Raw genomic sequence first — 13,736 nt, 5'->3', positions numbered from 1 at the left:
CAGAGTGGTAGGTATTTGGATAATGTTGCCAGGGATGATGGTGGAGACAGATACAATAAGGGAGATGCACAGCACGGAAACAGACCCCTCGGTCTAACTCAGCCATGTTGACCAGGTATTCTATATTAATTTAGTCCCATTTGCCAGCACTTGGCTAATATCCCTCTTAAACCCTTGCTATTCATATACCTGTCCAGATGCCTTTTAAATGTTGTAATTGTACCACTCCCGGCAGCTCATTCCATACATGCTCCACCCTCTGAGTGAAAAAGTTGTCCTTTAGGTCCCTTTTAAATCTCTCCCCTCTCACCCTAAACCTATGCCGTCTAGCTCTGAACTCTCCCACCCCAGGGAAAAGAACTTGTCTATTTACCTTGTCCATGTCCCTCATGATTTTATGAATCTTTAATAAGGTCACCCCTCCGCCTCTGATGCTCCAGGGAAAACAGCCCCGGCCTATTCAGCCTCTCCCTGTAGCTTAAATCTTCAAACCCTGGCAACATCCTTGTAAAACTTTTCTGAACCCTTTCAAGTTTCACAACGTCTTTCCTATGGGAAGAAGGTCAGAACTACATACAATATTCCAAAAGTGGATCTGGACCAAGGTGAGGCAGAAGAGATTAGTTTAATTGGACACAACATTGTGGGATGAAGGGTTTGTTCCTGTGCTGCATTGTTCTATGTTCTATGTTCAAATCCCTCTGTATCAATATTCCTTTGGGTCTAGCCATTTACAGGATATGTTCCTCTCACAGTTGACCTCCTAAAATGCATTACCTCAGACTTCTACAGATTAAACTCCAACAGCCATTTTTCTGTCCAATATTCAAACTGAACTATATCCTGCTGCATTCTTTGATATCCTTTCTTATTATCCACAACTCCCTAATTCAGATAAACTTGCAAATGGTGGTGTGTCTTCGAGTGGTACACCATTCCTGCCTGATAATTTTATTGCTGTCCCTTCATTGTCACTGGGTGAACATGCTGCGGTTCCTTCCCTAACAGTATTGTGAGTGTGCATACACCACGTGGAGATAGTGAGAACTGCAGATGCTAGAAAGTCAGAGTCGATAAAGTTTGGAGCTGTTAAAAGCACAGCAGGTCAAGCAGCATCAGAGGAGCAGATGAATCAACCTTCCTGATGAAAGGTCCCCACCTGAAACATCAACTCCCCTGCTCCTCTGATGCTGCTTTCTTCAGCTCCACACTGTATTGACTGCATCCACCACTGGACTGCTGCAGTTGAAGACGGCACCATCTTCTCAAGGGCAGTTTTGGATAGACAATAAATGTGAACACGGCTGCTGTTTTCTCATTGCTTTACACATGGCAGACTGGAACTGAAGGTAAAGTCGCATGATATCTGGGGTGAGCTGGCAAGATGTATGCAGAACTGGCATAGGAGACAGAGGGGAGTGGTGGAAGGATGCTTTTCGGAATGAAGGGTTGTGACTGGTGGTGTTCTACAGGGATCAGTGCTAGGACTTCTGCTGTCCATGGGCTACAAAGATGATTTGGAAGAAAATGTGGCTGGTCAAATTAGTAAGTTTTAAGATGATACAAAGGTTAGTGGAGTTGTGTATAGTGAGGAGGATTGTTAGAGGACACAGCAGGATATAGATCAGTTGGAGGCATGGACAGAAAAATGGCAGATGGAGTGTAATTCATGCATTTTGGAAGGTCAAGTACAGTTAGAAATTATGGCAGTGTATGGCAGAACCCTTGGGAGTATTGATTTGCAAAGGGATCTGGATGTCCAGATCTACAGGTCTTTGAAGATGGCAGAGCAGGTAGGTAAGGTAGTAAAAAAAAAAAGGCAATGGCTGGCTTGCCTTCATTGGAAAAGGCATTGAGTATAAGGATAGACAAGTTATGCTGCACTTAATAACTTTAGTTAGGCCACACTTGGAATATTATGTACAGTTCTAGTCACCACAGTACCAGAAGGAAGTGGCTACTCTGGAGAGGGTACAGCCAGGGTTTACCAAGATGTTGCCTGATATGTGGGATTTTAGCTATGAAGAAAGGTTGGATAGACTGGGTTTATTTTCACTGGAGGCAACTTGATAGATGTTTATAAGATTGTGAATGGCATGGATAGAGTGGAAAATGTGAGGCATGGAATGGTCAATTACTAGGGGATAGACGTTCATGGTGCAATAGAGATGGGGTTGGGGGAGGTGAGTTTAAAAGAGATGTTTAAGGCTACTTTTTCACACAAAGGGTAGCGAGTGCATGGAATGTGCTGCCAGAGATGGTGGTGGAAGCAGACACAATTAGCAACATTCAAGAAGCACTTGACTGAATACATATATGAGAAGAGGGTAGAGGGATCCAGATCCTGTAAATGAAGACAGTATGGAAGGGCAAAATATGCCCAAGCAGGCTTAGATAGCCAAAGGACCCGTTCCTCTGCTGTGTTGTTCTTGGTTTATTTTGATGTATCTATCCAGTTCCCTTGATTGTCACTTTTTCCACCTATCCACTCCACCCTCTCCTCCCTGATCTATCACCTTCATCCCCTCCCCCACTCACCCATTGTACTCTATGCTACTTTCTCACCACCCCCACCCTCCTCTAGCTTATCTCTCCACGCTTCAGGCTCACTGCCTTTATTCCTGATGCCCGAAACGTCGATTTCGAAGCTCCTTGGATGCTGCCTGAACTGCTGTGCTCTTCCAGCACCACTAATTCAGACTATTGAAATCAATGGCCACCACACCTTCAGGCATCACACTCTAGCTCACAACTCGCTGCATTACTGTTCATAATTTTTATCTTTCAATTGAATATTTTATTTGCTTGAATCCTCTATGACCTATGTTAGCTGAATGAAACTGCCTTATAATTTTGAATGCTTTTATCAAATCTCCCTTTAACATTCTGTGCTCTAAGAACATTTCCAGCTTCTGTAATTTGTCCAAGTAACTGAAGCTTTTTGTTCGTTTTCTCTCCCCATTACTGCAGTAAATTCTCTCCCCAGTTTCACCGAGGCCTTCATGTCTTTCCTAAAACAGTGCCCAGAATTGGGGACTGTTCCTCATCTGAGACCGAATTTTTCATAACTTCCTTGCTTTTCAATTCAATTATCATTATTGATTCAACCTCACTGTGGGAGAAGTGAATTGAAAGGAACCTATGAAGGATTTCTTTAGACTCAAGTCCACCTGTCATTATTGTACTAATTTAAGTGTTTTTTTGTAGGGAAACCTAACAACAACATCCAGTGGGACGACAGCAGTGTGGATGTGGCATCAATCCAAACCCCAGTAAGAATTGTATATATGCTCGTCGTTCATGGTAGAGCCTTCAGGCAGCTCAAGCGGCTGATCAAAGCCATCTATCATCAGTATCACTTTTATTACATCCATGTGGACAAGGTTGGTACTCCTGCATTACTGATATTCACAAATGCCCTGATCACTGGTTGTTTTCATACTGAAAAGACCATTCACGTATTGCATAGTTTGGACAAATGTTAAACAGTACTGACATGGTTACAAACCTGGATACAAGTTAGAAAGGACGAGCATAATGCAAGGCGAAATTGGGGCAAAGGGGCATCAAGCCCAAGGAATAATAAACTAGGAAGGGAGTTACTACAGGTTTACTAAAATGGTAACAGACTAGGCTCGACATTTTCTGAATTTAGATGGTTGAACTCATAACAGTGTCTAAAATACCAAAGAAATTGGGGAAAAAGTCTCCAGAGTGGCGTGACACACAAACTTGAAATTAGAGCTAGATCATTCAGGAATGAATTCAGGAAGTATTTTCGAACATAGAACATGGAACGGTATAGCACGGTACAGGCCCTTTAGCCCTTGATATTGTGCTGACCTTTTATCCTACTCTAAAATCAAACTAACCTACATACCCTTCACAATGGTGATGATCTGGAATTCTCCTTGAAAAAGCTGGGCCTGTTCTTGTGTTGTACTGTTCTGTGTTCTATGTTGGATGATACGATCCTGGGAGGCACAGGTGATCAGAGGGACCTTAGTGGGCATGCCCCTTAAAGTGTCAGGACAGGTGGATAAAGTGGTTAAGAAGCCATACGGTATACTTCCCCTTTATTCACCGCGGCATAGAGTTTAAGAGCAGGGAGGTTATGCTAGGCCACAGCTAGAGTGTTGAAATTCTGAAATCAACATTATCAGAAGGATATAATACCACTGGGGAGAGTGCAGAGGAGATTTGCCAGTCTATTATCTGGGTTAGAGATTTTCAGTTATGAAGAGAAATTGGGCAGTGTGAGGATGTTTTCCTTAAAGCCCAGGAGAAAGAGATTGAGAGGGGACGTGACTTGAGATGTATAAAATTATGGTGGGCATAGATACGGTAGATAGGAAGACACTTCTTGATGGAGGGATCAATGACTAGGGGGCATAGATTTCAGATAAGGGGCAGAAGGTTTAGAGGAAATGTGATGAAAAATCTTTTCAACCAGAGGGTAGTAGGAATTTGGAACTCACTGTCTCGGAGGGTAGTAGAGGCAGAAGCACTCATTGAAGAAGTGTTTAGATGTACACATGATGCCAAGGCACACAAGGCCATGTGCTAGAAAATGGGATTAGAATGGTTAAGTGGTGGTTTTTGACCAGCATGGACATGATAGATGGCAAGGTGTTTTTCTGTGCTGTCGATGTGTGACATTTTGACTCTGTCAGACTCGCAACTAACTAGTTTGACTCTGAACTGCTCTCTGAAACAGCTGACTATGCCAGTCAGTTGTGTCAACCACTACGGATTCTAACCAATTGAATAAAACTGGGCAGACCACCTGGCATTTACCTAGGCACTAGAAAAAAGGACAGTAAATCCAACCCTGTCAACCCTGCAAAATCCTCCTTACCAACATCTGGGGATGTGTTAAAATGGAGAGAGCTGTCCCAGAGACCAGTCAAACAATGGCCTGTCTCAGTCATACAATGGCCTGTCTCAGTCGTACTCATGGAACTGTACTTTATTGGCATTGTTGCAAACAAGATGGTCACTGGATAACATAGGAAGTGGTTGTCTTGGGAGGCTTCAATATTTCTTCAGGATCTTATAAAGTCTCATGTCATTAAGCCAACCATATGCAAGGAAACTGCCATGAGATTGCCAAATATGTCTGCCATTGCGCACGCACAAAATCCAGTAATGAGTGCTTCTCCACATGTAGGGGGCACCACTCGGAGGGAGCACTGAGGGTGACAAGGGGTGCGTGTGTATTCTGGACTTGAATGTCCATCTTCGAGAGTAGCTTATTGGATGTATTGCTGACCAAAATAGCTGAGTCATAAAGAGGTAGAGCCTGTGGTGGTTGATGAGAGAACTGAGAAGTAGGAAAACAGAATTGACCTTGTACTCATCAAAGCATCAGTAGGAATGACCTCTACATAGCCTTTGTGGGTATAAAGTTCTGGTTTCACATTGAATAGACCTCTGATCATATTGTGTAGTACTTCCACCATGATAAGTGTGATGTGAAGGAGCCAGTGTTGGAATGGGGTGGACAAAGTTAAAAATCACACAACACCAGATTATAGTGCAACAGGTTTATTTGGAAGCAATAACTTTTGGAGTGCCGCTCCTTGTGGAGCTTAAGATCATGCTCACAGAATTTATAGCCACTGTCATGGAGATGTGATACAGTAAACAATCATAGATTAAAACTTTTATCTTTTATAATGGGATATGCTGGTTTCTGTTCTTTGATATGTAAATCCCAGAACTACTTTAAATTACGTTCTGAAGATAGCTCAGCTTTTTAAACAAAAGGTGAGAAGTCTGTGTGTCCCACTGCTATGTCAGACTGTCAAACCCTCAGAAAAATTTTACAGAGTTTTACATGGATTTCTGCAGTTTTTGAGCAAAATAAAATGTAATTGTGCAAAAACAAATTCACCCCATAAGCTTATATGTGTGCGCATGTAAGAGTGACAAATTGAATGTGCATATGAGCGTGAGCCTGTGGGTATGAGTGTGTGTGTGTGTGTGTGTGTGTGTATATATTCTGGATTAGTGGTGCTGGAAGAGCACAGCAGTTCAGGCAGCATCGGAGGAGCAGTAAAATTGTCGTTTCGGGCAAAAGCCCTTCATCAGGAATAAAGGCAGAGAGCCTGAAGCGTGGAGTGATAAGCTAGAGGAGGGTGGGGGTGGGGAGAAAGTAGCATAGAGTACAATAGGTGAGTGGGGAAGGGGATGAAGGTGATAGGTCAGGGAGGAGAGGGTGGAGTGGATAGGTGGAAAAGGAGATAGGCAGGTAGGACAAGTCTGGACAAGTCATGGGGACAGTGCTGAGCTGGAAGTTTGGAACTAGGGTGAGGTGGGGGAAGGGGAAATGAGGAAACTGTTGAAGTCCACATTGATGCCCTGGGGTTGAAGTGTTCCGAGACGGAAGATGACGCGTTCTTCCTCCAGGCATCTAGTGGTGAGGGAGCGGCGGTGAAGGAGGCCCAGGACCTCCATGTCCTTGGCAGAGTGGGAGGGGGAGTTGAAATGTTGAGCCACAGGGCGGTTTGGTTGATTGGTGCGGGTGTCCCGGAGATGTTCCCTAAAGCGCTCTGCTAGGAGGCGTCCAGTCTCCCCAATGTAGAGGAGACCGCATCAGGAGCGACAGATACAATAAATGATATTGGTGGATGTGCAGATAAAACTTTGATGGCTGTGGAAGGCTTCTTCAGGGCCTTGGATGGAGGTGAGGGAGGAGGTGTGGGCGCAGGTTTTGCAGTTCCTGCGGTGGCAGGGGAAGGTGCCAGGATGGGAGGGTGGGTTGTTTGGGGGCGTGGACCTGACCAGGTAGTCACGGAGGGAACGGTCTTTGTGGAATGCGGAAAGGGGTGGGGAGGGAAATATATCCCTGGTGGTGGGGTCTTTTTTGGAGGTGGCGGAAATGTCGGTGGATGATTTGGTTTATGCGAAGGTTGGTAGGGTGGAAGGTGAGCACCAGGGGCGTTCTGTCCTTGTTATGGTTGGAGGGGTGGAGTCTGAGGGTGGAGGTGCGGGATGTGGACGAGATGCGTTGGAGGGCATCTTTAACCATGTGGGATGGGAAATTGCGGTCTCTAAAGAAGGAGGCCATCTGGTGTGTTCTGTGTTGGAACTGGTCCTCCTGGGAGCAGATACAGCGGAGGAATTGGAATACGGGATGGCATTTTTGCAAGAGGTAGGGTGGGAAGAGGTGTAATCCAGGTAGCTGTGGGAGTCGGTGGGTTTGTAAAAAAGTGTCAGTGTCAAGTTGGTCGTCATTAATGGAGATGGAGAGGTCCAGGAAGGGGAGGGAGGTGTCAGAGATGGTCTAGGTAAATTTAAGGTCAGGGTGGAATGTGTTGGTGAAGTTGATGAATTGCTCAACCTCCTCGCGGGAGCACAAGGTGGCGCCAATGCAGTCATCAATGTAGCGGAGGAAGAGGTGGGGAGTGGTGCCGGTGTAATTACGGAAGATCAACTGTTCTACGTAGCCAACAAAGAGACAGGCATAGCTGGGGCCCATATGTGTGCCCATGGCTACCCCTTTGGTCTGGAGGAAGTGGGAGGATTCAAAGGAGAAATTGTTAAGGGTGAGGACCAGTTCGGCCAAACGAATGAGAGTGTCGGTGGAAGGGTACTGTTGGGGACGTCTGGAGAGGAAAAAACTGAGGGCTTGGAGGCCCTGGTCATGGCGGATGGAGGTGTCGAGGGATTGGATATCCATGGTGAAGATGCGGCATTGGGGGCCGGGGAAACGCAAGTCTTGGAGGAGGTGGAGGGCATGGGTTGTGTCTTGAACGTATGTGGGGAGTTCCTGGACTAGGGGGGATAGGACAGTGTCGAGGTAGGTAGAGATGAGTTCAGTGGGGCAGGAACATGCTGAGACAATGGGTCGGCCAGGGTGGTCAGGCTTGTGGATCTTTGGAAGGAGGTAGAACCGGGCAGTGCGGGGTTTACGGACTGTGAGGTTGGAAGCTGTGGGTGGCAGATCTCCTGAGGTGATGAGGTTCTGTATGGTCTGGGAGATGATGGTTTGGTGATGGAGGGTGGGTCACGGTTGAGAGGCGGTAGGAAGAGGTGTCTTCGAGTTGGCGTTTGGCTTCAGCGGTGTAGAGGTCAGTGCGCCAGAGTACCACTGCGCCCCCTTTATCTGCTGGCTTGATGGTGAGGTTGGGATTGGAGCAGAGGGATCGGAGGGCCGCGCGTTGTGAGGATGAGAGGTTGGAGTGGGGGAGGCGGGTAGACAGGTTGAGGCGGTTAATGTCCCGGTGGCAGTTGGAAATGAAGAGGTCGAGGGCAGGTAATAGGCCAGCACGGGGTGTCCAGGTGGATGCAGCGTGTTGGTGGTGGGCGAAGGGGTCCTCGGAAGGTGGGCGGGAGTCCTGATTGTGAAAGTAAGTTTGGAGGCAGAGGTGGCGGAAGAAGTGTTCGACGTCACGGCGTGTATTAAATTCATTGATGTGTGGACGGAGGGGAATGAAGGTGAGTCCTTTGCTGAGGACTGATCGTTCGTCCTCAGTGAGGGAAAGGTCTGAAGGGATGGTGAAAACTCAGTAGGGCGGGGAGCTGGGATCTGGTGTGGGTGTGGAGGTGGGAGTGGGTGCGCAGCCAGTGACTGGAGTGGGTGTGATGGTGGGGGGAATGGGGGTGGTCTCATGAGCAGGGGTGGTTTTCCCCTCAGGGTTCTGGGGGCCGGGAATGGTAACAGTGGGATATGTGGAGGGCATGTCGTATATATGTGCGATTCTGTGAACATGATCTTAACCTCCACAACGATTTGATGAAGGAGTGGTGCACCAAAAGCTAGTACCTCCAAATAAACCTGTTGGACTATAACTTGGTATTGTGTGATTTTTAACCATGTTAAATATGGCAGACTTTGGACAGGTCATAGCACCTCTAGACTGGACATCCATGAAACACTGTGGGCCATCAGCAGCAGAATTGTATTCAAACACAATCTGCGCCCTCAAGGCCTAGCCTACCCTCATGCTATCATTGTCATGCCAGGTGATGCACCAGGCATGCCACAAGTTAGATGTTAACCTGATGAAGCTACGGCACAGGAATAATTACGTGCCACCTCCAGGAACATGAAATAGATATGGCTGAGTAACTTTGCAATTGTGGATCAGATCTAAGCTCTGCAGTGCTGCCATATCCAGTCATAAATAGTGGTGCACATGAGATGAAACTGCACAAGTACCTCAGTCTCCAATGAAGGGGGAGCCCAAGACATTGCAATGTCCTTTTTAAGAATGAATGTAACCATCTCCTCTTGATGTGCAATTGCAGAATCCTCCGCTATTGACTAGAAGCAATAAATTTTATGGCAGCAAGAGTAGATCGGAGGCAAGGTATTCTATAGTGAGCAACTGGTTTTCTGTCATCCTAATGCCTGTCCACGATGTGCAAGGCAGAAGTTAGAAGTGTGCTAGAATACTTTCTTCTAACCTTCAACCACATTCAAGAAGTTTGAAACCATGCAGGATGAAGCAGTATCCAATTTGATGGGCCATCCATCTATCATCTTCAACATTCACTCCCTTCACCAATGCAGTTATTACTCTTCAAAAGTAATTAATTGGCTGTAAAATGCTGAGACTTACAGTAATCATATAAATGCTGTATATAAATGCAGCTGTTCCTTTTCAGATTCTTTTTCATCAACTGTGCACACAGTGTCAGTAGTATTTACGATTATAAGAGATGCACTGTCGTCACTCACCATGGATCCTTTGACAACACCTTCCAAACCCAATAACCTCCATCACCTAGAAGATCAAAGACGGCAGATGCATGAGAACATAACTACATGCAGGTTCCCTTCCAAGCCAGAAACCATCCTGTCTTGGAACTATATTGCAGTGTCTTCACTGTCACTAATTAAAGATCTCACAACACCAGGGCATAGTCCAACAGGTCTATTTGGAAGTACTAGCTTTCAAAGCGCTGCTCCTTCATCAGGTAACTATATCAGGTAACTGTGGGCGGTGCGGTGGCACAGTGGTTAGCACTGCTGCCTCACAGCGCCAGAGACCCGGGTTCAATTCCTGCCTCAGGCGACTGACTGTGTGGAGTTTGCACATTCTCCCCGTGTCTGCGTGGGTTTCCTCCGGGTGCTCCGGTTTCCTCCCACAGTCCAAAGATGTGCAGGTCAGGTGAATTGGCCATGCTAAATTGCCCGTAGTATTAGGTAAGGGGTAAATGGGTGGGTTGCACTTCAGCAGGGCGGTGTGGACTTGTTGGGCCGAAGGGCCTGTTTCCACACTGTAAGTAATCTAATCTAATACCTGATGAAGGAGCAGTGCTCTGAAAGCTAGTACTTTCAAATAAACCTGTTGGACTATAACCTGGTGTTGTATGATTTTTAATTTTGTCCACCCCAGTCCAACACTGCCACCCCCACATCTTCACTGTCAGTGTGTTAGAACCCTGAAATGTCCTCCGTAATAACATTGTGAGTGCCCCTACACCCCGCGGACTGCAGATGCTTGAAAAGCAGCTCACCACTACCTTTCCAGGGTTGTCAGCGATGGATAATAAATGCTGGCCTAGCTAGAAAAGCATGGACAAATAGAAAAATAATGATGGTTTTGTGTCAGCTCAGATGAATTTGAAAGATTTCATGATTCTATTTTAAACAGAGCGGCAGTTCTTCCCAGTATCTTGGCCAGTATTTGTCCCTCACTTGACATCTCAAAAAATACTCTCTATCTGGCTGTTATTGCCTTGCTGTTTGTGGGAATTTGTTGATTGTAGATGGTTACAACAGCAACTACAGTTCAAAAGTAATTAATTGACTGCAGAGTGCTTTGAGGCATCTGGTAATCATGAAAATACTCCATATAAATGTAGGTATTTCTTCTTCAATTTGCTTTTCATTATCATTTCACCAGTGGGGCTCTCCTAAATTTGCTACATTCTTGTTCACTGTAAATTTGCTACATTCTGATATACGTCCACAAGTTTGGAATATATATTCTTATCCTGAAGTCGATGCTCTACATTTGTATATGTAAATGAACCAAAGCACACATACTCCATAGGATTCCACTTTGCAATCACTACAACATTTGTTCATTCGTGCTTTTTGGATTCCAAGCCTCCAGAAAATTTGTATCCAAGTTATCAATGTCTCTTAAATACATGTGCGTCCCTTTTCCAAATGAGTCTTTTACATGGTACTTCGTCCATGCCTTTAGAGTATAGAACATTACAGCACAGTACAGGCCCTTCGGCCCTCGATGTTGCGTCGCCCTGTCATACTAATCTGAAGCCTATCACACCTACACTATTCCATGTATGTCCACATGCCTGTCCAATGACGACTTAAATGCACTTAAACTTGGCGAATCTACTACCGGTGCAGGCAAAGCATTCCGTACCCTTACTACTCTCTGAGTAAAGAAACTACCTCTGACATCTGTGGGCGGCACGGTGGCACAGTGGTTAGCACTGCTGCCTCACAGCGCCAGAGACCTGGGTTCAATTCCCGCCTCAGGTGACTGACTGTGTGGAGTTTGCACGTTCTCCCCGTGTCTGTGTGGGTTTCCTCCGGGTGCTCCGGTTTCTTCCCACAGTCCAAAGATGTGCAGGTCAGGTGAATTGGTCATGCTAAATTGCCCATAGTGTTAGGTAAGGGGTAGATGTAGATGTAGGGGTATGGGTGGGTTACGCTTCGGCGGGGCGGTGTGGACTTGTTGGGCCGAAGGGCCTGTTTCCACACTGTAAGTAATCTAATCTGTCTTATACCCATCTCCCCTCACTTTAAAGTTGTGTTTCCTCGTGTTTGCCGTCCCCATACTTGGAAAAAGGCTCTCCCTGTCAACCCTATCTAACCCTCTGATTATCTTGTATGTCTCTATTAAGTCACCTCTCAACCTTCTCTCTAACGAGAACAGCCTCAAGGCCCTCAGCCTTTCCTTGTAAGACATTCCTTCCATACCAGGCAACATCCTAGTAAATCTCCTCTGCACCATTTCCAAAGCTTCCACATCCTCCTTATAATGCGGTGACCAGAACTGTACACAATACTCCAAGTGTGGCTGTACCAGAGCTTTGTACAGCTGCAGCATAACTTCCTGGTTCTGGAACTCAATCCCTTTTTTAATAAAGGCCAAAACACTGTATGCCTTCTTAACAACCCTGTCAATCTGGGTGGCAACTTTCAGGGATCTGTGTACATGGACACCGAGATCTCTCTGTTCATCTGCACTCCCAAGAATCTTACCATTAGCCTTTGCATTCCGATTACTCCGTCCAAAGTGTATCACACTTGTCCACATTAAACTCCATTTGCCACCTCTCAGCCCAGCTCTGCATCTTATCTATGTCTTTCTGCAACCTACTACATCTTTTGTCACCATCTACAACTCCACCAACTTTAGTGTTGTCGACAAATTTACTGACCCACCCTTCTAAGCCTTCATCCGGGTCATTTATAAAAATGGCGAACAGCAGTGACCCAACACCGACCCTTGCGATATGCCGCTGGTAACTGGATACCAAGATGAACATGTTCCATCAATTATAACCCTCTGTTTTATTTCAGCAAACCAATTACTGATCCAAACTGCTATGTCTCCCACAATCCCATTCCTCTGCATTTTGTATAATAGCCTACTGTAGGGAACCTTATCGAACGCCTTGCTGAAATCCATATACACCACATCAACCTGTTTACTCTCATTTACCTGTTTTGTCACTTTGTCAAAAACTCAATAAGATTCGTTAGGCACGACCTACCCTTCACAAAACCGTGTTGACTGTCCCTGATCAGATTATTCTTTCTAGATTGTTATAAATCCTATCTCTTATAACCTTTTCCAACACTTTACCAACAACTGAAGTGAGGCTCACTGGACTATAATTACCAGGGTTGTCTCTACTACCCTTTTTGAACAAGGGAACCATATTTGCAGGCACTATTCCTGTAGTCTGCAGTCCGCAGGCACTATTCCTGTAGACAATGATGATTTGAAGATCAATGCCAAAGGCTCGGCAATCTCTTCCCTTGCTTCCCAGAGGATCCTAGGATAGATCCCATCCGGCCCAGGGGACTTGTCTATTTTCACACACTGCAGTATTTCTAATACCTTGTGAATCTCAATCTCTTCTAGTCTAGATGCAAGTATCTCTATCTTCCTCGCCGACATTTTCATTTTCTATAGTGAGCACTGTCGAAAAATATTTATTTAGTGCTTCCCCTATCTCCTCTGACTCCACACACAACTTCCCAGTATTATCCTTGATTGGCCCTAATTTAACTCTCATCATTCTTTTATTCCTGACATACCTATGAAAAGCCGAAGGGTTAACCCTCATTCTATCCGCCAACAACTTCTCATGTCGTCTCCTGGCTCTTCTGAGCTCTCTTTTTAGGTCTTTCCTGACTTCCTTGTAACCCTCAAGCACTCTAACTGAGTTAACCAGGTTCTCGCTTGCCAGTGTCAGATACTTGATCTTGGAACTCTCTACTCTCATCCTCTTCTGTACCTGTCCTACAATTTTGGTTCCCATCCCCCTGTTGTATTAGTTTAAATCCTCCTTAATAGCTTTAGCGAATTTCCCACCCAGGAAATTGGTACCCCTCTGGTTTAGATGAAGACCATCCTGCTTGTAGAGGTCCCTCCTACCCCAGAAAGAGCTCCAATTATCCAAAAACCCGAAACCCTCCCTCCTGCACCATCCCTGTAGCCACGTGTTCAACTCCTTTCCCTATTCCTCACCTCACTAGCACGTGGCACGGGCAGCAAACCAGAGAAAACAACTCT

General features: G+C 45.7%; 1 protein-coding gene across 4 annotated transcripts in view; it reads left to right on the top strand.

The window, feature by feature from the left end:
- The window catches only part of LOC140463807 (xylosyltransferase 2-like), a 170,527-nt gene that overhangs the window by 50,360 nt on the left and 106,431 nt on the right, over window positions 1–13,736 (top strand). For all 4 annotated transcript variants that reach the window (XM_072558148.1, XM_072558146.1, XM_072558147.1 and 1 more), the window contains exon 3: window positions 3,208–3,383. In XM_072558148.1, the coding sequence (XP_072414249.1) occupies window positions 3,208–3,383 (176 nt within the window). The remainder of the gene's footprint in view (window positions 1–3,207; window positions 3,384–13,736) is intronic.

Source organism: Chiloscyllium punctatum, chromosome 39 (assembly GCF_047496795.1).
Source record: "Chiloscyllium punctatum isolate Juve2018m chromosome 39, sChiPun1.3, whole genome shotgun sequence".
Classification (NCBI taxonomy): domain Eukaryota; kingdom Metazoa; phylum Chordata; class Chondrichthyes; order Orectolobiformes; family Hemiscylliidae; genus Chiloscyllium; species Chiloscyllium punctatum.
This window is presented reverse-complemented; position numbering and strand designations above follow the sequence as displayed.